Source organism: Vicia villosa, linkage group LG7, assembly GCF_029867415.1.
Source record: "Vicia villosa cultivar HV-30 ecotype Madison, WI linkage group LG7, Vvil1.0, whole genome shotgun sequence".
NCBI classification, from domain to species: Eukaryota; Viridiplantae; Streptophyta; class Magnoliopsida; order Fabales; family Fabaceae; genus Vicia; species Vicia villosa.
In genome coordinates, this window is record NC_081186.1 from 9845316 (window position 1) to 9871630 (window position 26315).

A 26315-nucleotide genomic window follows, 5' to 3' on the forward strand; every position below is an offset into this window, starting at 1 on the left:
GAAGTGAACACCTCTTGAATACCTTGATCTTTTGAATTAAAATACATTAATCAAATCATAACGATCAAGTGACAAGGGGTGAACACCTCTTGAATACCTTGATCTTTTGAACTAAAACACTTTAATCAAACCAAGAGATCAAGTGACAAGAAGTGAACACCTCTTGAATACCTGGATCTTTTGAATCAAAACACTTTAATCAAATCAAGAGATTAAGTGACAAGGGGTGAACACCTCTTGAATACCTTGATCTTTCGAATCAAAACACATTAATAAAGCCAAGAGATTAAGTGACAAGGGGTGAACACCTCTTGAATACCTTGATCTTTTGAATCAAAACACCTTAATCAAACCGAAAGATCGAGTGACAAGAAGTGCACACCTCTTGAATACCTTGATCTTTTGAACTAAAATATTAATCAAATCAAAGTGATCAAGTGACAAGAAGTGAACACCTCTTGAATACCTTGATCCTTTGAATCAAAACACATTAATCAAACCCAAAGATCGAGTTACAAGAAGTGCACACCTCTTGAATACCTTGATCTTTTGAATTAAAATACATTAATTTACAAGGACAACAAGTGACAATGGGGCTCGCTCCTGTTCAATACCTTGGGTAAAGACGCGCTAGGTGAACACCTATGCTGAATCCTTTGCTAAACGTCCCTTTAAAACACATCTCCAATTTCATTCAAACCTTTTTTGCCTTATGGCTTTTAAAACTCTTTTCATAAACGAGACACTTAGTCAATTTCATATGCAAACTTACTTCCACATGTGAATATCGAATATCTTCCACTCAAATGCGATGATGGCCAAAATATTGTCTTACCTTGATTTAGTCATTCATTCTTGTAGTGATCTCATATCCATGTGCGCGTAGTATTTCCATTTGAAAGCGATCGAGTACCTCTCGCTAAAATCAACCAACAAACTTTTCGTGGTTCTTCGCCCGAACTACGATTGCCCTGACTTTCCCATTGCACTAGGGAATACGTAGGCACAAGATACAAACGTCTTGGCGAGCATGATAATAAAAAATCATTTCTTTTTTCTTCATAATAATAAAAAACCCTAAAAACCTTTTCTTTTACTTTTTTCTCGATCAATAAGCAGAAGAACGCAAACATTACGCTAACACTCAAACACAAAACTAACTAAATGGGTCCCATCGAGTACGATGGAGGTGAGGGGTGCTAATACCTTCCCCTTGCTTAACCGACTCCCGATACCTAATTTGGTTACGACGGCCATCTTATCCATTTATTTTTTATCTGTGGGTTTTATCGATATTTTCCCTTTCCTTCTTGGAATAAATAAAGTTCGGTGGCGACTCTGTTGTATTCCGAGCGCGCGATTGCGCTCGAGTAATTTTTTGCCGCTACACATACGTGACAACAATTACCATTTGTCTTCTAAAACTGAAATAGTGAGAACATTTGATAAATGTTTCTATAAGTTATTTAGGAATATTTTTTAGAAAATAATCAACTCAAACAAGAATTACACCAATCATAAATTACATGTACCATAAAAGTTGTGTTAATAAAATCTAGCAAGATGACAAAATTCATAGTTTTTTAAAGTTTAATACTTATACACAATAGACACAAAATGTCTAACATTACTTAATACTATAAATTCAACACTTAGAAGTATAAGTCTAAAAAAATGACAAAATAATTAGTTTATTTAACTATAATGAAATTAGATGACAACAAACTTTGTCTACAAGAACTCTGACTTTAGATGTTTCAACAGAATTACATCCATATATTCTGCAATAGGAAAACCCATGTTCTGAGCAACTTTAGCAAGGCACGCAACAACCATGGTCCTATCTTGAGGGGGCGGAAAGCTTTCTGCATTTCAAAGTGAGTACATTAGTTTACGATTCAATTCTACATTCTAACTATAAAAAACAGGACTATCACCACCTATATTTTTCTCTTAGTTTACAGCAAGCATCTCTTAGATTCTGTCTAAGCTTTTCTCTTACTTGCTATTTTTCCTTTACTTTCCCGCATGCGGTATTTGTAATATAATGGTTACAATTAAAGCCCAATTAAAGTATGGTAATCATAATAAATAAATAAATAAATAAATAAATAAATAAATAAATAAATAAATAAATGGGACTATGAAACAAAATGATAATTAAACAAAAGTTGACTCTGACAAACTATTGATACACTTACAAAGTATTCTTTCTAGTACTCAGCATTGAGCCCCTTTTACAAAAGAAGAACCCTCTTTTTTACAAACTCAACCTATCTATGAAATATATCCAAATTCAAAAATACAAGTAAAATAAATAAACAAAACCAAGTAAAACATTGTATAAAAGGTAATGTTTCTTACCGAAGTTGGATCGCAGTTGAACCGAGGGATAACAAAAAGAGAGGGTAATGCATACTTCAAACTCGTCCCATCGACTTCAAAACAGAAATAAGAACGATCTTAGGAAGGAGAAGAATCGATTTCGGGTAGTGACTTTAGAAATTTATTTTGATGAAGATAGTTGAATCGATTCAAGTTTTGTAGGTGAATGTCAATTGGGGTTTTGAGGTGAAAAAAACAAAAATTGATTTGGATTATGAATGGTCAAATAAAATACAAAACTAGAATGAAATAGAAAATAAATCTATAGCATGAAAATGAAACAAGGAAAAACTTATTTGAGGAGGGATATATCGATTTGGGTTTTTAGGGTTACGACGCAAGAAAATTTCAAGAGTGTTGGTGTTCTATGAAAAAAGTTTGGAAATGTAACGATGAAATCCTTTAGTGAATATTGACATTTTACTATTATTCATTAACCATTTATTTATAATTATATTATTAATCATATTTGTCAAATAATATATACTAATTATAATAAAGCAGATAAATATATCTATACTATCAATTATTTTAACGTGACTGTATCAAATAAATTTACTATTTCAGCATATGACAATATTAATTATGTTATAGCATTATCGTATAATTTTATTAAGTAAATTTTATATATTTTCATTATAATTTTTTTTTTGTAATATTTATATCATAAAAAATATTTTAATTATTAAATTAAATAAATTTATATATTTTTAATTATTAAATTAAATAAATTTTATAATGTTCTAAGAGATAATTTCCGCCTAATTTATTTGTTATTTGTTGAAATATTTATACAACATTTTTAAAATGTAACACTTTGTTAGAAATAATGTACCAATTTAAAATTGTTCCCAAAAGTATTAAAGGGGGACATTTATTAATTATTGCCAAAGATAAATTATAGGAATGTTTGAAAATCGTTCCCAGTATTTTAGGGAACAATTGTGAGGTGTTGCGAGAATTCTCTTGGCAACAGCCAAAAATTGTTGCCAGATATTTTTTTAGGCAACAACTCACACATGTTGCATATAAAAGTGTTGCCAGAAGCAATAAATGTTGTAGTGATGCTAGAAATCTGTAACAAGATTAAGAAGAAAGTACTTACATGTTGGGAATTAAAGGTCGGGAAGATAGCTATGATGAGAAGCTTCTTGTTCTTGATAACAGAGCAGCATGGAAGAAATCACTTAGCGAAATGTTCAAATGATTTCCTTTCCCCCTTCTTATAGCAAAGCATTACGGGGAACTGGGAAGAGGAGCCGTCAACGCCATTATTACCTAGGCTTCTAGACTCCCCTAGGTCATGATGGCGCTGCATTTACCTGCCACGCGTCATGAATAGCCTAACACTTCACCTGCTATAACTCAATCGTTTCATATTTCATAAGCGCGTGGAGGCGAATGAAACGGTTCACCTCCTCGGATTTAATCTCCTAGAGGAATCTTGAGTAGGCGAACTGATTAAACGACGGTACGATGCTAGCCGAACAGATACTCGTCCCTACTGTCATACCCCAAAATTTGCCTTCCATATTCCATTTACAATGATTCAAAGTTCAAGATTCAATTCCAAAGCTTTGCTCAAACAATCCCAAGATCCACAGTCAACTGGTTCAAACCTGAAGGTCAACTACAATCAAAGCATGATTCAAACCTATGATCATTGGTCAAACATCAAGTATAGAGGTGCATAACCATCATTTGATCAAATATTGATCATGATTCCATTAATAGAAACTCAGAGATGAATAAATACAAAAAGGTTCAAATTAGGGTTTCTTAGGAGAAAGTCAACCCATCTTTGACTGGGCATAACTTCCACATGGAGCATTAAAAATTTCCCAACCAAAACCTATTCTCAAGGAAATTTCACCCTCTACAACTTTGATGTTGGGCCCAAAATCAAGAAATGCACCATTGGGGAAATATGAACAAAAACATTACAGGTCCTCCAAAAAGTCAATGAAATATACCTTTCGGGTCAAAGCTTATAACTCGAGCATGGAAGCTTCAATTGAGATGAAACTAAAAAGTTCATTTAGAGGACTCTTTTAGCTTTCTAAAAAGTCCTGGAATGCATTCATATAGTTAAAATTGAGGGAGATACACATGGTTGAAGTTGGCCAAATTTCAAGAAACACATAAAACCCTAATTACACAATTGTGCATTGTTGGATTAATGGGCCTAAGATTCTGACTTCAAACATGCCCATGACCCATGATTTGACTTTTAAATCCATCATCTTATTTTTATCATATTTATTTATATTTATTTGAATTTTGTTCACTTAAATGCTAAATAAATTATATAAAAAAAGTCAAGTAATGAAATCAAGTTGCATGGATCCATTTATTAGTATTCAAAGGCCTAAGAAATATTCCAAGAGGGGTCCAATGGTCTCATATGATTATTCTTGTGATATTATTATATTTTTATTTGATTTTATTCATTTAAATTCAAATAAAAATCAAATAAAATCTTAGAAAAAATTATTATATGATGATATGTCCTTTTTATTAATTCAAATAAAATACAAATATGATCCAAGGGCCAAGAATAAAAGGAAATATGCAAGGAATAGAATAGGGCCAAGAATAGAAGTATTTGGAGAGATTTGCATTCAAAATCTTTTTAAATCTCCACATCACTAATGAATATTTTTCTACTAAAAAAGATCAACCCTAATTCTAGTCATATAAAAGCTCTTCTTATTCAGTAGGGGAGAGGGGGACGAAATTAAGGGAAAGAGGCTAGGGTTCCATAAGAGAAAAATCAAGGATAAGTGCAAATTTCAAAAAAAACGAGAAGAGGACAACTTGCAAGGCCAAATATTCATCCCATGTCGTCTCTAAGGTAAGAACAGGTGAGGTTGACTCGGTTTTAAGCTTCCATAATACCCATAACACGCATAAAAAATTTCACATATTCTTATATATTTCAATTTTTGCGTAATTTCCATTCCGTTGCGTTTTAATGTAAACTAACCGCGTGGATGAGTTCCTGACAATGTGTAGAAGAGGTTTGAACTGTTGGTTTGGAGTTTTAGGGCGTGAAGCAAATTCCACCATGGCTAGGGCACAAGTTGGATGTTGATTCGTGTTGGTGCTTGCAGGCCTTTTCTGGGCAAAAGAACCACACCATTGGACTCAGGAGAACCTATTTAGTGGATCTGGGTAAGTTTTAGGCCCATCTAACGTCGTTCATGGCAGGTACAAATTTGCAAAATTGAAGAACAAGAACCTGCGAAAATCCGCAGGTAATTCCCCAGGTGATTTCGCATCAAAATCCGCAGGTGCGAAGGTTAGTAATGATGAACAGGTGCTTGACTGCGCGCGTGGACAATTCAAGGGCAACGATTGGCCAGTTTGCATTGGTTGACTCTCGCTTTCCACGCGTTGCATGCCTATCCGCTGGTCAACCAAGAATCGTTCTCTCTCCGCTTGCAATTGGATGATTTGTGGCTCGCTGGGGCCCATTTTTGACTCTTTCTGTCCTTTTCCAGTTATCCACCTAGCTTTATATTTATTTTATTTGAGGTATTTTAATTATGACTAATTACTCTAGTCTGAGTGGCAAGCGAAGGGAGACTTGGTGTTGGACAATGGGGGTTCGAACCTCTGCTGCACCAAGTTAATTTTTTACACAGATTTCCTACAAGATCCAGCGCATATACAGAGGAGGGGACCATGATACACCTTCAATTCTCAGCCACCGGATTTTGCTGTGCTCACATCTAACGTCCCATGAATTGAGGGTGCACCATGAACCCTCGCTGGCTGCACACAGAGAATCATAACCAGGTTTTTTTATATTTCTTTATTATTTACTTAATTAGATTAAATGTTGATTTAATTATTTTTTGATTTAATCAATCTATTTTAATTAGAATTTCTAATATAATTAGGATTAGGATTATAGTTATTCCCGACTATTCTACTGATTATTTTCCTCGATTTTTCGAGTCAATTGATTTAATTATTTCTAGCTATAAGAAATCACAATAAAACCCCTAGAAAGGTTAATGCGTTAGGGTTCGCTCAACCCCATTGCCCAGTGGTTAAAGTATTAGGATTAGGTTTTTTTCAACCGACTTAGGTATTTAACCAAACAATTTAGAATTTTATTCGCTTCGATTAAATTAATTGATCGCGGTGGGTAATAATCATTTGTTTAACTAATTCAGATTCAAATCAAATATAATTCAAATAAACCTATTTTGCTAAATGGTTTTAACCAAATCTATTGGTTATGATGATTAGCATTTTCCCTTTAAAAATTCGTTATTATTTTTAATCAAAGCTATTGATTATGAGGGATAACGGTAAAATTAAATAATTAAAATAATCAAAACACATCAATTTGCTAACAGTGATAATCGAATCAATCGACTAGAATAATTAGCAATGCTTTTGTTAATCTGTTAATTATGGTGATCAAACCTATTGATCATCGCGATTAATGGTACAAATTAAATCAGGGTTGTACGCCCAAGATCTTCAAAACACTTCAAATCAAACTACGGATTTTCATCCTTATTCAAGAACTACGATAGGCCATTCAAAAAGCCTTAAAACCACTTCATCTCAAATTCAAAGGCGTACAACCTTGTGGCAGAACTACGTTGACTCTGATTCTCCATAAAGAGATACGTAGGCACTTGGATAACCAAGGCGAGTCCCCCACCCTAAAATCTCAATTTACTTAAAATATCAATTTTACCCTTTTCATTTCATTAGCTATTAACCTCTATAATTTTAGCCATAAACCTTTAATTTAAGATCAAACCTTAGGAAAGGGTTGAGGGTGCCTAACACCTTCCCTCGACCTGAATATAGTATCTTACCCTGATCTCTTAACTGCGTAGGTTTCCTATTCGCCTTGGTAGAATAGGTGGTGACTCTAATCTTTAATTTTTAGGGCAGGTTGCTACAGTTGGCGACTCTGCTGGGGATAACTTAAATGGTGAATAATATGCTCCTATAGGTTTTAGGTTTTGGCAGGGTTTAGGATTGACAACTTTTTTTTAGGGTTTGGCTAACGTGCCTTTTGCAGAGTTTGTAATTATTTTTATTTTTTATTTTTTTTAAATTTTGTTTATTTATTTATTTTTATCTAAAAATATTTAATTATTTAGGATATGTTTATATCTAATCGCTTATGTGAATATATTTATATTTTATTGCATGTTATATTTTTATATGCACTGCTGGATATTATGTCGTGTTAAAACCCTAAGTGTGGGAGTTAACTTTGAGATCAATAGGGGACATGAATCTCCTACGAGTCTCATTGATAACTCCACTCGGAGTGGGTTGAGTATTCGGAAATGTCCAAAACGAGGCTTGACTTTGTTGAGGGCAGGACTGGATACTTGGCTGATCTCTCCGAGAACCTACCCCAAAAATTTGAACCTCATGGATAAAATGAGTTGTTCTAAAATCCGAAGAGACAAAAAGTCTCGGAGGCTACGAACGACCCCATGAGACCTTCTAGAACCCCCCTATAAAAAGGTTGGCTCCCAAGAGCCGCTACGTCGAACCTATGAACTTATGTGATTATATGTTATATGTATATATATGTGTTGATCATTATTTTTTTTATTATTTCTTTTTCCATTCATCATACATCAAGTGCATTCTTGCATCATATTTTATTCAAAAAAAAAAAGAAAGAAAAAAGGATATCATGCATATCATGCATGGCATACACATCATTTTCATGGCATTAAGAGAAGATTTCTCTTCTATCTCCAGAACAAGGGACCATTGGGAAGGATAACCTAACATCCCGACCGTCTTATCAAACAAGGTTTCAGCAAAAGAGATCAATGGATCAGCTGGAACAGAATCAAGCCGCTCTTCGTGAGGAGGTGGATCAACTGAAGGTTAGTATGGAAGAAGTTAAAGGAGGTATGACTCAGATGCTAGGATTCATGAATGCCCTTCTGGATAAACAAGAAAAAGCAAAAGAGGTTCAGTCTGGGGATACCCTGGTTCAGGATGAGATCCCTAACGACGAAAACCCGTTGCTAGGGTTTGTTTTAGGCTTTGGCCCAGCTAAGGACAAATCTCAGGCCCGATCTGTCAGGAGAGCTATCCTGTTCCAAGAGAAAGGAGAGACCTCCCAAGAAGGATTTGTCCCCACTCCACAAACAAAAGGGACAACCCGCACAGTTCGCATTCCTGCTAGCAATGTCCCTAGAATGTGGCCGAATAGGCCCAATCCCTTAGCCTTGGTCGAACAGGCCCAACTCCGTTCCAGACCAAATAAATGCGTGTAGTAGTCGTTGTAAGCATCAATCCCACGTGCTCACAGAAGAGCACGCGGTTAAACCTATTAGCGAGGAATTCAGGCAGCTTGCTCCGAGCCCCGCGCTCCATTTATCCAGAATGTGAGTCATTTACTGACTCAACCCTACCACTTAGGATTCTGGCAGTTTCCTAGCACGTGGGCCTCCAAGGAACTTGACCCAATTAGAAAATCTTGGCCCAGCGCCCGGGGTTATAAAAACCCTCTTTTATTATAGGTCAGGTATTCATTATTCAATCTAACATATCTCTTATGTACTAGCTCTCATTGCTCTCAAATTTAATTTTGAATTGGAGTACCTTGCAGGTACACCCCCTAGTTCACAGAAATCTACCATGTTGCCGACCTTGACGATCCTTGTGATCAGGTAAGATCATTTAAGTATTATTTCTTACATGTAAACGTTTAACAAAATCATATATTTATCTCCGGTACAACCTGTAACTTTTCTGCTTCGTCAGTGGCGAAGCTCAACCACAAATAACTCAAAAAAAGGTTATTGATCGTAAAACAACCATACTAAAATTTTAATTCCTACTTCTAAGCTTGCAAGCACTAAAAATACTTGGATTATCTAACCTAAAACACAATTTATAGGTTGAATTACATTAACTAAAAAAAGCTCAAAGAACATTTACAATTTCGGATTTTAGTTGGTTGATGAAACTTGAACAGTGATGTTTGATTGTTGTTTGTTGATTTTAGATGAGATTTTCGCACAATGGGCGTATTTTTAGCACAAGGGGTTTTAAGAGGGTTTTGAGTTTAAGTTTCAAAATTTATTTCGGAAATGAGGAAGGGGTAGAGACAAGCGCGTATTTGTGTCAACATATTTCATAAATGCACTTACGGAGCTTTCCCGTAAGTGCATTTTTGATTTATTTCTACTTGACATCTAAGGTTTCTTAGGCTAAACTATGGTGTGTAGTCGGGGTGCTTTCGGAAATGCAACTACAGGTCTCTCCTATAAATGCATTTCTGGTTAGTTCCCAGCCCTTTTAAAATATAACTTTTTAAAAATTTTGGGATTTCAACTATGTTCTATTCTTCAATAATATATGTTATGTTATAAAATGTGAAAATTAGTATTTCAATTTTGAAAAAATGAATAAAAAATTGTAATATTTTAAAAAAAGATTTTGTAAAATTCATTTAAAAAAAAATCATTTTCTTAAAACCAAAAGAATTGAGTACTTAGTTTTAAAATAAACAAAATTTCATATTTACATCAAACATCTTTTACATGCATAAATCATAATACCCGAATTGAGTTTTAAAAAAGTTGTATATTTTGATATAATTCTTTGATTTATTTATATTCAAATATTTAAAAAATTACTTATATAACGATATTAAATATCATTAATTATATTATGATGATATATCTATTTATATCTTTTTGAAAAAGAATATAGTCTCTTCTTGACCTATGTGTATATATATATTTGACCTATGAACATCTTCTCTCGTTTGGCGCCAATTCTTGTGTGCCGTCTTCACCTGATACCAACCTGCGATTCTTGTTCCTTTCAATTCAATAACGCAGAACGATTTTTCTTTTTTTTGTTTGTTTGTTGATCTTGTTCTTTTGTCTATAATAATGGCTGGTGGCGTTTCCAGTCGAACTCGTAGCAAGAATGTTCAGTTGTTCAATAGTGTTTCCCTTGATGGACCATCTTCCTCTAAATTAAAGCGTAGTAGAAAGGATTATGAAGATGAGACAGGTTTTCACTCTGCTTCTTGTTCTAAAAAAACTAGGGTAAAAGAAAAGTCTTTTGTCTTGTCTCAAAATATTAAGGTTATTTGCATTGATGATGATGATGATGATGATGGTGATGATGATGTCAAAAGAAAAGTAGGGAGTGATGAAAGTGGAAGAATTGATGGGCTTGATGCTAAAAAACAAGTAGAGAGTGTTGGAGGAAGTCATGATCACTTGGTTGATGAAAACTGTGATTGGACATCTGAAAATCCGATTACAAATTCAGATGATGAATCTGATTCTGAATCTGAATCTGATGAAGATGATGATGATGAAAGTGATGAAAGTGAGACTAGTGATGAAGAATTTCAAGTTAATGAGGTGAGTGAAGTTTCTGACAATGATAATATCAATTCATCTTCTTATGACAATTATGATGATGATGAGAAAGAGGAGAAGAAAAATGTTTGGAGTGTGGTGGAGGAGCTGGTGAGAGAGGTGAAAGATGAAAAAAGTGGAGTGAAAGATGGAAAAAGTGGAATTGAGGAGAGCAATAGTATTGAGGAGGTAAAGATTCAGAATAGTCCTTCTTCTGTACACGGATCGGAGAATGCATATTATGCTAGTGTAACAACCTCTAGTGCCTTAGAGAAGAAGGGTTCTTTTGATCCAATGAAACCTTGTGCTTCTTCAAACCTGTATGAAGAATTCTCGGAGACAACAAAAGCAAAGAGTGTGGAAATTGTCTCTCTTGATGATGATGATGATGAAAGTGTGAATGTTGGTGATTCTGATGAAGGAAAAGAGCAATATGTCCGAGGTTTAGGTGTTGAAGGAGTTTCTTTGTTTCAAACGAAACAAGAAAAGATGGGGGGTTCAGATAAACACACAATCATGGAGAGCAATGAAAGGGATCATGAATATAGAGCTAACATCTATAATGGAGAGAAGAATGAATCCATGGAGAACAAAGGAAGGGGTCATGAAGGTAGAGCTAACATCTATAATGGTGAGAAAAAGGAATTCATGGAGAACAAAGGAAGGGATCATGAAGGTAGAGCTAAGATATATAATGGTGAGAAAAAGGAATTCATGGAGAACAAAGGAAGGGATCATGAAAGTAGAGTTAACATCTATAATGATGAGAAGAAGGAATCCATGGATAACAATGGTTTGATGAATCAAAGGGATAAAAACACACTTTTTCTGCCAAAGGAGTTGCGCTCGACTAAACGTCTTGCTGAATTCTACTGGGGCAACAAGACTACCGTGAAGAATGATTCCATTGTTATGGAGGTGAAGGGTGATGTCGTTGATCGGCAGCCACCACTGGTTTCGGTTGAGGTGCATCCATTGATATGGAGCCTGAAGAAGGTGAAAAAATTGCAAAAGACCAAAGAGGAGGAGGAGGAGCAAGTGTTATGGGATGAAATGAATGCATCCCTTAGAGAAGAGGAAGCTGAATCTATGGTAATCCTCCTCTTTAACAACATTTTAATATCAATTTGTCAACTATAGGATTAGTACTTAAGCTGATTTTGATTTTAAATTTAAACTTTGGTCTAAATGATATCTGTAAGGAGAAATCAGTGGCAGTGATTAATTTAAACGTGTTGCAATCTGCAGATTGGAAATTTAGGGGCAAATGGAAAAATGGCAAGTCCATATTCTCTCTGTGAACATGATAGTTTTCTCGACGAAGAGATTGGTGTATATTGCAAATTGTGTGGTTTTGTTTTCACTGATATCAAAGATGTGTCACCACCAGTGGTAAGCATGGTCTTATGTTTGTTTATATATAAATTAACTTGCTTAATATTTTCATCTTGATTTTGATTAAAAAATTTGAACAAATCTTTATTAGTCTCTGAAATGTGATTTAGTGCAAAGGGTTGTTTAATTGCGGCGATAGCATTCTAAACAATAGAGATATATGTTTTACATACTTGTATTGCACATGACACAGGTTGATAGATTTCCCAACGGTTCGGGAAAAAGATCTTCGTTTGATAATTCAGTAAATGTCTCACCCTTGGATGGATCTCAGTTCAATGTTTCTGATGGTGGTGACTCAGAGGCTAATCATTTCTCTCATGTTAAAGGCACAGTTTGGGACCTAATTCCTGGTGTGAAACAAACTTTATATCCTCACCAACAAGAAGGATTTGAGTTCATTTGGAAAAACTTGGCAGGAAACATCAATCTTCACGAGTTGAAGTACGCCGATCCTCATAGAGAGGGTGGCTGTATTATTTCACATGCTCCCGGAACGGGAAAGACAAGGTTGACCATAGTGTTTCTTATGGCTTATTTGAAAGTTTTCCCGGAGTGTCATCCAGTTATTGTTGCTCCTGCGAGTTTGTTACTTACTTGGGAAGATGAGTTCAAAAAATGGGACATTGGAGTTCCATTTCACAATTTTAACAATCTTGAATTATCTGATAAAGAGTACAGAGATGCTGTTAATGCGGATAATTGGTATAATTTACCTCCTAGTAAAGATACAACGCGAAAGGCGAAACTGATTTCGTGGTTCAAAGAAAAGAGCATTATGGGAATCAGTTATAATTTATACGAGAAGCTAGCCGGAGGAGGAGGAGGAGGAGAAGGAGAAGAATTCCAAGATAAGAAAAAGAAAAAAAATGCAAGTGTGGAGAAGACAAAAGACAACAGTGATATCGGAAAGGTTCTACGCGAAATTCCTGGTTTGTTGGTTTTAGATGAAGGACACACACCAAGAAATCAAAGAAGTCGTATTTGGAAGGTATTGTCCAAGATTCAAACAAAGAAGCGAATTATACTCTCCGGAACTCCTTTCCAGAACAACTTCTATGAACTTTACAACACTTTGAGCTTAGTGAAGCCTTCTTTTCCTAACACCATACCGCGTGAGCTGAAGAAGTTTTGCCAGAAGCAGGAACCTAAAAAAACGGCGAAAGAATGGAGCTGGGAAGCAAATAATGGCAACACAAGAGAAAATCCTTCTGACGATAAGATCATGCAATTCAAGTTTCTAATGGATCCTTTTGTTCATGTTCACAAAGGCGCGATCCTTCAAAAGAAGCTTCCTGGACTAAGAGATTGTGTGCTAGCTTTGAAGCCGGACCGTTTGCAAAAACAAATTCTTGAGAGCATTCAAAGTTCTCAAAACACATTGATCTATGAGCATAAAGTGACAATGGCATCAGTTCATCCATCTCTTTTGCTCGAATGCGGTCTTTTGGAAGAAGAGGAATCTGTTATCGACAAGAACCGGTTAGAAAAGCTTAGATTGAACCCTTACGAAGGCGTGAAAACAAAGTTTTTGGTGGAGTTTGTTAGACTTTGTGATGCTGTTAATGAGAAAGTTCTTGTGTTCAGTCAATTCATCCGTCCTTTAAGCTTAATTAAAGACCAATTAAACATGGCTTTTAATTGGAGCGAGGGGAAAGAAATGCTGTACATGGACGGAAAGGTTGATCTAAAGGACAAACAATCCTTAATACATAGCTTCAATGATGAAAATTGCCAAGCAAAGATTCTCCTTGCATCCACAAAAGCTTGCTCCGAGGGAATTAGCTTAGTTGGAGCTTCAAGGGTGGTGCTACTTGATGTTGTATGGAATCCGTCAGTCGAACGACAGGCTATAAGCAGAGCATATAGGATTGGACAGAAGAAGGTTGTATACACTTACCATCTGCTCACTCAAGGGACTACTGAGTACCTAAAATATTGCAAGCAGGCGGAAAAGGATCGCTTATCTCAACTTGTTTTTTCGACTAAGGATGAGTTAAAGAGCTGTGCAGTGGAGTTTCAAGATAGAGTTCTTGATCAAATGAAACAGCATGAAAAGCTCAAAGACATGTTTGGTGACTGTGTGGTACAGCCCAAGGAGCGCGATTTGGTTGACAGTTTCGGCCATTCATTATGATGAACGTAAATTTTTTTATCAATCCAGTTTTTTTGGTTATGTATAGGACAAGAAATAAATTATTTCAGAGGTAACATTATTCATGATTCAAGGAATTTTTTTTTTCTTATCTTTTGTTACTATACATGATGAATCAATGATTTATTTTGAGAATTTTTTTTTTGAATATCAAGTTTTTTAAAAAAAATTTCAAAAATAACCAAGTTTTCAAAAAAATTACAAAAATGTTAGTTTTTTGCTAAATACACCACGTTGTCGCCGGGGGGGGGGTGGCGACAACACTCAACCCAATACATATTCGCCAGTGGGCCTGGCGCCTTCCTTTTAAAATTAGGTGTTGTCGCCACCCCCCTGGCGACAACACCCCCCCTTACTTTTTTTTCATTTTTTTTTTTTGTAATTTTTTTCTTTAATATATTTTCTCCTGAATTTTTTTATAGTTTTTTTTCCAACTATTTTTTCAACATTATTTTTTTATATAATTTTTTCGGTAATTTTTTTTCCATGGTGGCGACAACACCCCCCCTTATTTTTTTTTTTCATTTTTGTATGTTATTTATTTTCTTTAATATATTTTCTCCTGAATTTTTTTATAGTTTTTTTTTCAACTATTTTTTCAACATTATTTTTTAATATAATTTTTTCGGTAATTTTTTTTCCATGGGTGCATCCATTATTTCTTTGGTAATGTTTTCTGTGTTGTTGTAACCCATAAAATCTATGAAAAAAAGTTCATTCCATTGAAAAAGTAAATTACAAATATCATCGAAACTAAAAACTATGTTGTGGAGCTAGATCCACGATTGGGACATTTGGTCCTATTATGTCCTACCTCACGACATATACTACACTTCCTCTGCATTTTTTCAGTTACGTCCATCTCGGTTCTAATATGCCTGCTGTTTGGTCGACCGCTTTTATTCCGACGCATTAAATCGTTATGCCAAACTGTTTCCCCCTCGTACACAGGCCAATATGCTTCCATTGCTACCACCGGAAAGTAATTGTCGTATACGTTGAGCAACGTTGATACCTTGTAAATTTCTGATACCAAAGATAATGCATCAAAGTGAGTATGTGAACATGCTGCAAGGACATGGGAGCAAGGCATGCGATATGCTTGAAATTGGCCACAGTCGCACCAACGATCTGGATATTGACGCGATACTGTTGTCGTGGAAGTCCCTGGTTGTGGTCAATTGTTTCCTTTACACTGAAGGTGTGGCCATGACGGTCGAACTCGGTCACTCGGTGAGTGTTACCCTTGGCAGATTCCTGTTGTATATATTTCATACACACATCGCTGTAGACCTGTTGTGTTTGTAACACTGAATTCCACCGCTTACCTCTTGTGGCGAACAGAGTTGCCATCCGAAAATACGTAGCACTAACCAAGGCAGATACAGGTAGGTTTCGAATGCCTTTGAAAACCCCGTTCATTGATTCCACAAGATTTGTAGTCATGTGACCCCACCTAGCCCCATCGTCGTATGACCTAGTCCATCTCGCTCTGTCAATGCTGTCAATCCACCTCCCTGCATCTGGATTTGTCAACGCTATTTCTCGACGGTAGTATTGAAATCCAGGTTGGTTTAAGGCATACCCCGCGTTCACCAAGTGGTTCTTCAAAAATTTATCCTTGATCTCTCTCATAAAATTCTGTGCTATATGCCTAATACAGTAGACATGCTTAGAGGGAGGGTTGTGCCAACCATTTGCCGGATTGTTGTATGCGCTGTCAATAGAAGCGTGCCTGTCAGAAATCAAACAAAGATTAGGTTGTGGAGCGACTCTAGCTCGGAGATTCTTCAGAAAGAAACCCCAAGCAGCAGCTGTTTCCCCTTCTACCAAAGCAAAGGCTATTGGAAAAATGTTGCTATTTCCATCCTGCGCGACCGCCATCAACAAAGTTCCCTTGTATTTCCCATACAGCCACGTTCCATCAATTTGAATAATCGGCTTGCAAAAACCAAAACCGACGATGCATGGTCGAAACGCCCAGAATAGTCTATGGAAGATTCCATTACCTTCGAGAGGGGTTCCGTCCTGGGACTGTGCCGGCAGTGTCTCCAATATACTGACAGTCTCAGGTGAATACAATTGCAGTGCAGCCAGGTAGCGAGGAAGTTGTTGGTACGATTCCTCCCAGTTGCCGTAGACTCTTTCAATTGCTTTCTGTTTCGCCAACCAAGCCTTTCTGTACGAAGGTCTGTATTTGAACACAGAAACGCAATGAGAAATAATTGTCTTCACCTTCAGGGATGGGTCAGTTTCGACCAGAGGAATGATGGTATGACATATCATGTCATGATTGAGTTTTCGATGATCTTGCGCCATGTTAGTGGTGACGCAGGTGTGGGCTTGAGATATCGAACGTATCACCCACGCGTTAAACTTCTTTCTGAATGATGCCTTCATCATGTATCCACATTCCGGGTTTTTGCATGCAATAGTGACTCTCTCTGGATTTGATCGATCGGCTTTAAAATCAACACAATTTGCTAAGTGCCAATTTTTTATAGCCAACAGACAATCATCCTTCGAACGAAACGTGTCACCCTCTTTTAACTCCTCGCTTGACCTCATATATGGATTGTAGAACATATCGGACGATGGCTCGTCCTCTCCTAAATTAAGCGTTGTGAAATGTGTCGGAGGTGAATATGCATGTGTATCCGGTACTCGATCCGGTACTGGAACTTCTTCGTCACCTTCATCTTTGGATTCACGATTCACCAACTCATCAACAACATCTTCTATATCAGTTTCTTCGTCAATGACATGCTCGGGTTGTTGTTCGTCATCAACAACAGGATCAATAACTTGTGACTGAATATTTTGCGAAGGAGCATTTTGTTCAACCACTATGTACAGTTCCAGATAATCATAACCAAAATGTTCATGGGTGAGGAACATGTTTTGAACCTCTAAGTCAGTTGTTATCTGTGATTGACAAAATATGACTGAGTTGTTAGGTTGAAGAAGGGGTTGTCGGTAAAATATCTGAGACACTTGTTCTTTTATTTTGGATTCGATTTTCCTTTTTATATAAGAGAAATCTGATTGTCTATTTAGAGCAAAACGTGTTGAGTTTGTGTTTCTAAATAGAAAACCGTTTGTGTCGCAGTGGTATGTCTCACCATTCATATGAACACGAACTTTGAACTGCGAGGTGGATGCCATAATTTTGATATGTGTTTGTGAAAGAAGAAATGTGAGAATTGTGTTGTGTTGTAAAAGGAAGAAATGTTTGGGAGAGTTGTGATGGTTGTAAAAAATAGTATGTGAAGTAGTTCCTATATATCATGCAAGAAATCTTACACAAGGGTAATGCATGCAAGAAATGAAGCAATAATTCTGCACAAGATAGTAACTTTGACATGACTAATGCATGCCACAAAAGATAGGGCTGCATGCATGAAGATAGGGGGGAATCGTTGCAGGAATCTATCAGGAATCGCTTCAGGAATCATTACAGGCGCATGCTAGGGTACAGGAACTCGTTTCGGACGCATGCGAAGGACAGAAAACAGATGGGGACCATGTGGGGCCCTAATTTTTATTCTTCAAAATTATTGTTTATGTTTTTTCCTTGTAAATGAAACCCTAATTGTCCCTCTATAAATTAGGGTTTCTTGTGTGCATCAGTACACACACGAAAAAATGAGATCTCGAATAAGGCCAGATAGCACGCACCGGACTACTGAGCCTCCACCACCTGTAAGGCGTTTGGACTATCAACCTCCCATTGTTCGAAGGAACGGATACGTTATTTTCTCTGCCGTCAAACCTCCCATGCAGGTAATGTTTTGGAACATTCAATCCATGGACCAGCTTAAGAGAACTCTTCTCAGGTTTTTGGAGGGAGAGTGGAGTCAAGGCGAACAAATCAGATCTATCAAGAGACTTAGAACAAGGGGAGGTGCTTTTCTTGAAAGACAGCGTTGGTGGGAGACAATGGAGGACGACATTCAATGCACTCGAATGATGGAGGACAGAGAAGACATTGTCCTAACCGTTGTAATATCCTAGATGTTGCAGTTTCTTTATCATTTCAGCTACTTCTGTACCGTCCAATTAAATGCTCTGAGCATATATTAATGAAATGTTTTTTTAACATTACAAAGTTTCCAATTAGTATTTAAGTTATTAATAATTAGCAAAATTATTTCCCGCGGTATTTCACCCACTATAAATAAAGGTGTGTGTGTGTGGAGTTGAAGTACCAACTCTTTCTTCATTCTTACTGCAAACACTAAAAATGAACTCAGTTTGGGCTGTCGTTTTTTTTGAGGAAGGTAGTCACATGCGTGTCTGCCTTAACCCCCATTGGAATTTCCAGAGAATTGTTAGAGCCATCAACACTGGGTTTCGTCAACTAGATGGTCCGACCAGAAAAGTTAAACAGATAGATTACCGTTGTCCATACATTACGTTGACGGATAATAATCCAGAAGGCACCTACATGTATTATTGGGACCGTGTGAAAGACGATGTGGACGTGGATCTAATGTTTTGGACACACAGTGGAGAGGTTAACCGAGGCGTTGAAAATCCACTTGTTCTTGCAGTGATACTCGAGTAGTTTAGATTAAGTGTTGTTGTGTTTGTTGCAATGATCGAGCGTGTACTACAAGTTGTTATGTGTTATTTTCTTAGATGTTTTAGTTTCTGTGTTGGTTATTGTCAATATACCTTTTTAATTAATGAATGAATTAATGTTTTCCATAATATATATATCTGCGCTAGTTTAATATAAAAGTCTCAAAATCTATTATAATTGTATGTTTTAAATGAATTAAAAATTATGATAATGCATGTCACAAATTATGATAATGAATTAAAATCTATTATAAAATAAAATTCTCAAAATCTAACATAAACATGCAAGAAATGAAGCAATAATTCTGCACAAGATTCAAATATGACATGACTAATGCATGACACAAAAGATTCTCGTCCCCACCTCTTACGCAAGGCTAATGCATGCAAGAAATGAAGCAATAATTCTGCACAAGATTCAAATATGACATGACTAATGCATGACACAAAAGATTCTCGTCCCCACCTCTTACGCAAGGCTAATGCATGCAAGAAATGAAGCAATAATTCTGCACAAGATTCAAATAAGTATATGTGTTAAATGAATTAAAATAAAAATAAAAACATCTAAATAAAAAATAAAAGTATATGATAAATCGGTGCATGCAATGGTTTAACATAGTTTAGCATGACAAGAATGCATGCCTCTATAGCAATCTAGTCCCCCCACCACAGACATGACAAGACAAGACACTGCAGGGAATCTCGTCCCCACCACAGACATGACGGGACAAGACAATGCAGGGAATCTCGTCCCCACCACAGACATGACGGGACAAGACACTGCAGGGAATCTCGTCCCCACCACAGACATGACGGGACAAGACACTGCAGGGAATCTCGTCTCCACCACAGACTTGACGGGACAAGACACTGAAGGGAATCTCGTAATAACCTATGCATTTTGGCTATAAATATGTTCCCAAACTTGTTCATTTTCTTCATCACCTCTTATACTTTCATCAGAGCAACTTATCATCCGAGCAACTTTGTGTTTCATCATCAACAAACATGTCTCTCCTAACTATGGGTCAAGAGCATCGAGGCACCATTGCAAACATTGCCACTTATGTAAGTTTGAGTAAACACTTAATTTTTTTTACTTAAATTTACTAATTTCAAATACTTATGGGTAATGTTTTTTTATAGGATGTCACGAGATTTAGGACCCGTGCTGGTAAGATGAATGCTCCTGACCCTTTGATTGTGGACTACGTTAAACGTGCGGGATTTGGTGAGGTAATGAACTTAACACATACCTCAGTTGATATGAAGTTTATATTAGCATTGTGTGAGCGTTGGAGGCCTGAGACTCATACTTTTCACCTTCCAATGGGTGAATGTACCGTCACTCTAGAGGACGTGTACATGTTGTTGGGTCTCAAAACAAATGGAAAGGCAATGTATGGAAATGTCCAACAACCAAACGCCCTATGCGTCGAATTGTTGGGTGTGGATTTAATAGAGGGTGAGGGGCAACAAAGGGGTAGGGGCCAAGGTATAAAGCTTGCTGGCCTTCAGCTAGCTTATGCTGGGCTTCAATTGGATCAGTTTTCTGACGAAGAAACTATACTGCAGAAAACTAGGATGTATATTATGTTGTTGTTTGGTAGGTTTCTATTTCCCGAAGGCACGGGAAATAGTGTTAATTTTATGTACTTGTGTTTACTTGGGGACATTGATGCAATAAAGACATATAGTTGGGGTTCGGCTGTGTTGGCATACCTATATAGTTCCTTGTGCAAATGTGCAAAAAAGGATAGTTGTACATTTAGTGGATGTGCATTCTTGCTACAAGCATGGGCATGGTGGAGGATGCCGGTATTGGCCCCTGCAAATCCAAACAGTTACGCCTTCCCTTACGCTTCAAGGTAACTTTTGGATCTTATTTTAATTATTGCTTTTTATTCTATTATTATTTGTAACTATATTGATTTATATCTTTTAATGTGTTTAGGTTCAATGCACTCGGAATGGATTGGTCCAAAACGCCTGATTCCAAAATCATTTTCTACCGCCAGATATTAGATCGACTAGGACCCCAAGAAGTAATACCTCTAAAAATGTCCATTTTCTAAATATATTTTTAAAAATAATTATCTTCTATATTCTGAAATTAATATTATTTGCTTTGCAGTTTATTTGGCGTCCTTACTTGGAATTGGACCACGTACCCGACCTTGACGAGGCGGCTATTTGGACAGCAAAATCACCCATCATACGGTTCACCACTGTGGAGATGCACCCGAGTGACCGTGTGAAGCTCCAATTCGGCATGCATCAAGGTATCCCTGACCCACCTGAGCCTGACTGTTTGGGACATTGGCATCTTGCGAAGGTTAGCGAACAGTGGTACGTAAAAAATTACAAGTCCTTTGCCATAGATCAGCGTAAAATATGGGCTCGTCGATCAAAAACGGTTCTAGAATTTCCTGTGGCGCCGGGAGAAATGAAGCCAACTGTTGACTATGTAAACTGGTACAGATCCGTCACAAATCCTGAAATGATTGTGTCTGCCCCTTTCTATTTAGCTGACCCGCGAGCACAACCTCCATATTTTGGAGGACAACAACAACCACCACCAAATTACCACCAACAACAACAACAACCACCGCCACCAAATTACCAACAACAACAACAACCACCACCAAATTACCAACAACAACATTACCCACAACAACACCATCAACAACAACAACAAAGTTACCACCAACAACCAATGCAACCACAAACACCTTTTTACCAACAACATTCCCAACAACTCCACCAGTTTTTTCCATCCCAAACTCAACCACAAAATCAAGAATTCCATGCAGGGAGCTCTTCTAGATCATATTTCCAGGAATTCCATGCGGGGGGCTCTTCAAGATCACCACCAATGACCCCCGACATGGGCATAGAAGAAGAATACCCGCAATACACCACATTCGACCAACACACATCACAGTACCCCAGCCAACAATTTGACTTCAACACACTGCCACAACCATTGTATTTGAACCAAACCGGATCCACCACCAACTTCCAAAACTTCCAGGCCGCACCCACTAGGAGAAATTTTAACCCGCCTAGACACAGCTTCGACAGCGCCGCGGGCACCCGCCTATCCTATGGAGGGAATTCTATAGGTCAAGATGTTGAAGACCCAGGTTTCATTCAGGGACCGTCGACTATGGCACAAGACGAACCAAATAGAGGGGGGCGTCGTCGCGGAAATAGGGGGCATTACCAACTCGTGACCCGTCTACACGACCCATTCGACAACCTTAATGTGGATCGTACCATGGTCCACGTGGCGCGCAATAAGATTTTTATTTGTATCGTGAATGTATTTTGTAATGTTTTTAATTATAATGTATTTGTATCGTTAATGTATTTTGAAATGTCTTTAATTTTAATGTATTTGTATCGTCAATGTATCGTTATTGTATTTTAATATATAATTATTTTAACGAATGTCCAACTTTCAAAATAATGAATCCACCACCAACTTCCAAAAATAATTTTAACAAGATAGATAAAAAAAACAATATAAAAAAATTATTGAAAAATTGTATTTATTAAAATGAATGTAGTTAAGAGAAATTATGTTAAAAAATTGTAGTTATTAATGAATGTATTTACTAAAAAAATGAATGTATTTACTAAAAAAAATACTAAAAAATAATATTAAAAAATTGTAGTTATTAAAAAAAAATACTGAAAAAAATTTAAGAGAAATTATGTTAAAGAAAAAAAATTACAAAAAAAAAAAAGAAAAAAAAAATAAGGGGGGGTGTTGTCGCCAGGGGGGGTGGCGACAACACCTAAAAAATACACAAAGGCGCCATTGGGCCTGGCGAATACACCTCTAGCCCATTGTTGTCGCCACCCCCCCTGGCGACAACGTGGTGTATTTAGCAAAAAACTGACATTTTTGTAATTTTTTTGAAAACTTGGTTATTTTTGAAATTTTTTTTAAAAAACTTGATATTCAAAAAAAAAATTCTTATTTTGACACAAGGATTATTGAAACAAAAAGCATAGCTGATCTTATTTCTGCCATTTTGATTAGCTTTATTTGTCACTATTTGTTTTATTCAATCATGCTTCTAATGTAACTCCTTATTTGGTTTTTACAGATTCTTTGACATAGTAATACTGTAATATGTATCACAAATATAAAGCATTCCCGTAGGAAACAGATTATTAATTGGTTAAATATCATAAGGTTCCCTAAATTAATATCTTATAACTTAATTTTAGTTTCTAAAAAAAAATCTTTTGAACAATAGCTTTCATAATGTTTCCGTCCATAATTTTGGTTTCTCGTTAATTTTCTCTAACAATTGACATATTTTTGACACAGTGGCAAAGGACATGTGGCCACGTTGGATTTTGTCAGATTAAATATCTATAAATATTTGTTTTATTTTGGATATAACAATGTCTTTAAATACCGTCTTTTCTAAATCGAGTTTTACCCTAATTCTGACTTTCTTCTAAATTTTCTGCAACTTTGCAGACTTCAAACAAGGCGACCACATCTTCATTTCATCTCTGTCAAACTCGTTTCAGTGTCTTCTTTCAAATCAGGGAAAACCAAACATTCGTTCACGTCTTCTTCATCGGTTAAAAGATGACATAGAAGACTATGTGAGTGTCTCGTATTTTGAACGACTTTTCATTGTAGCTTTACCTTCGCATCTCCTGTTTTTTCCAAGTACCATTTATTCTCCTCTTGTTTAGTATGGTCACTTCCAACTTTTTCTTTTTTGCAATGGCCAATTTAAGAGAAGAACCTGAAAACATTATTTATAGACATACCTAGTGACGATGACATTAGTGTAACGCCTCATCTTGCACAAAGGTGGTAGACCCGTAAATACAATATATTTCTCCTTTGGAAGATATTTTCCCTTTTGTCAATCTCATAGTCCTTAATAACAGTTCTAAGTAACAGTCCAAAGTTCAGGGCAAGTTTTATCAAAAGTACTAGGAGTTAGAGGGGTGATCCTGGATCGTCCCCTTAACGGAGAATTCGAACATGCAACTTCCTCTCATGTGTTAAACATAGCAGATTTAGAGCCTGTTGAGGCGTATCGGGATGATCCAATGGCTCGTTCCTACATTAAAACCTTTAGGTCTTCGATTGGGTAGGAACCTATCTGTAAGGAAGTTAAGGAGAATCTTGATTTTCGGGTGTTGGTGTAAGCATGAGAGGCCAATAGTTTTATTAGAATTTGATACTTTTATCGAATTATCTAATAATAAGATGTTTCTTTATTATGTTTGTTAGTTTGTTTGATAAAGTATTAAGTGTGACTTAATTGTAAGATCTCATTAAACATAAGGACATCATTTTTAAAGTATATGTAGTCAAACATTATTGTGAAGTGGGATAACAATAAAACATTGAGACTGTTATGTAGATAGGCTGGTGACCATATGTATAAATATTAGAACTAATATTTATACTTGATTGATCCACCATGAAAATACTACGAAAAAATTTATGCAAGCTTCATAAGTTATTCACAAGGTGATAGTGGTGTCCCTTCGACATGAACCTAATGACCCCAGATGCGTAGTTGAGTATTTTATTGCCGATCAAAATTTATTCGTAATAAGATGACCATAAAGATGATTGATGTGTACTTCACAAATCGTGTTGAAGGACATGAGTGACCTAAAGGTAATTTGTCTATTTTGTATAACAGTGAAAAATGGTGGCATGCCTTGTAATAAATATAGGCATGAGGGCAAAAACGTATTGTTCTGGGCCGACAATATTTATCCCCAACCAACCATTCTAAAGAAGTTGTGATCTTATCATAACCTTCTCAATACACGAGAGTTACCATACGAATAAGTACATGGGGTCCAAATCCCATATACATCCAATGGCTCTCTGCGAGTCACGCCTAACAAATATCAGGTTGTTATTTCCTCTCCATTATATAAAAATTGCGCCAGTCTCATGTATTCATTTTCAAATTCAATTTTAATTCACTATTCTCCCTCACATACTGACTTGGGCGTTGGAGTATTAACCTTGAAGGTCAACCCCCTTTCCACCGCATCAAAAGCTTGGATCCACTATGACCACTGATCTTGACTCTAATTTTGGTTCCATAACAGAACAATGGCTTTGTATGCGAGAATCGACGATTCGAAACCTTTCTAGTTTATCGGATCAAGAGATCTCTGAATCAAACACAATGGTATACCGTGTTCGATCTAAACAAGCACTATATCAACTTTGATTTCCTGAATTTTCATATCCCTAACTTCAAAGCTTCTCACTAATGGCTGGATCCAAAGCTACTCGTTATGTCGCAACACACAAAGTTGTTGTTGTCGTCACTGTAGCTCCAACAACGATCAATCAACTATCTAGCCCTCTCCATAAGGTATTGCAGATCAAGTCACAGAGACCCCGCAACTTCCAGTTTTTCTGCAGAAGATGATGCAAATAAATTATTCTCTACTATGATTAATGATAAAAAATCTGGTGACATATGGTTTTTGGATAGTGGTTGTAGCAATCATGTAACAGGGAACCAAAACATATTTGAAATGCATCGTCTTCCGTTTCCAAAAACATCATGGAGATCTCAATCCCCTCTTGAACAAGTACATGCAGATATTTGCAGACCTACTAGAACTCCATCTCTTGGAAACAAGAGGTATTTTCTGCTCTTTGTTGATGATTACACTAGAATGATCTGGATTTATTTTCTTGATCAGAAATCAGAAGCTTTTACCAAGTTCTTGCATTTTAAAGCCCTTGTTGAAAATCAAAGTGGCTATAAGTTAAAGACTCTCAAAACCGACAGAGGAGGAGAATTTATCTATAAGCCATTTCTCAATTATTGTAAAGAACAGGGCATTCATAGGCAACTCACAATCAGGCACACGCCACAACAAAATGGTGTGGCGGAAAGGAAAAACAGAACAATTGTTGAAATGGCTAGAAGCATGCTAAAAGGTAAATAGCTTCCAGATAATTTCTGGGCTGAAGCTGTTAATAATGTTGCTTACATCCTCAATCGATCCCCTACAAATGCAGTTCGAGATAAAACTCCTTTCGAGGCATGGCATAGAAGAGAACCAGTTATAAGTCAACTTAAAGTCTTTGGATGTATTACATATTCTCTGGTTCCTGCTCAAAGTAGAGAAAAATTTGATGAAAAAGGTGAAAAGCTTATTTTTGTTGGATATAGTGATGAATCAAAAGGATATCGTCTTATTAATCCAACAACTAGTCAATTGGTAATTTCAAGAGATGTAATTTTTAATGAAAATGCCGCATGGAAATGGGAAGCTGAAGATGTTGTGCAAACACCTATGGTGCCTATTGAACTCAAGCAGCCACCTCTTGATGTTGCTGGTCCATCAAGGAGTAATTCTCTTGAGGACGATTC

The 26315-nt window shown here is 36.5% G+C and overlaps 1 protein-coding gene across 1 annotated transcript; it reads left to right on the plus strand.

Moving 5' to 3' along the window:
• Nucleotides 1–10295: 10295 nt before the first annotated feature.
• Nucleotides 10296–14817, plus strand: LOC131618647 (SNF2 domain-containing protein CLASSY 4). The gene is made up of 4 exons (XM_058889824.1): nt 10296–10647; nt 10720–11867; nt 12024–12167; nt 12364–14817. Exons 1-4 carry the CDS (start codon nt 10296–10298, stop codon nt 14305–14307), a joined length of 3588 nt encoding a protein of 1195 aa, XP_058745807.1. The 3' UTR covers nt 14308–14817.
• The last annotated feature ends 11498 nt before the right edge of the window (nt 14818–26315 follow it).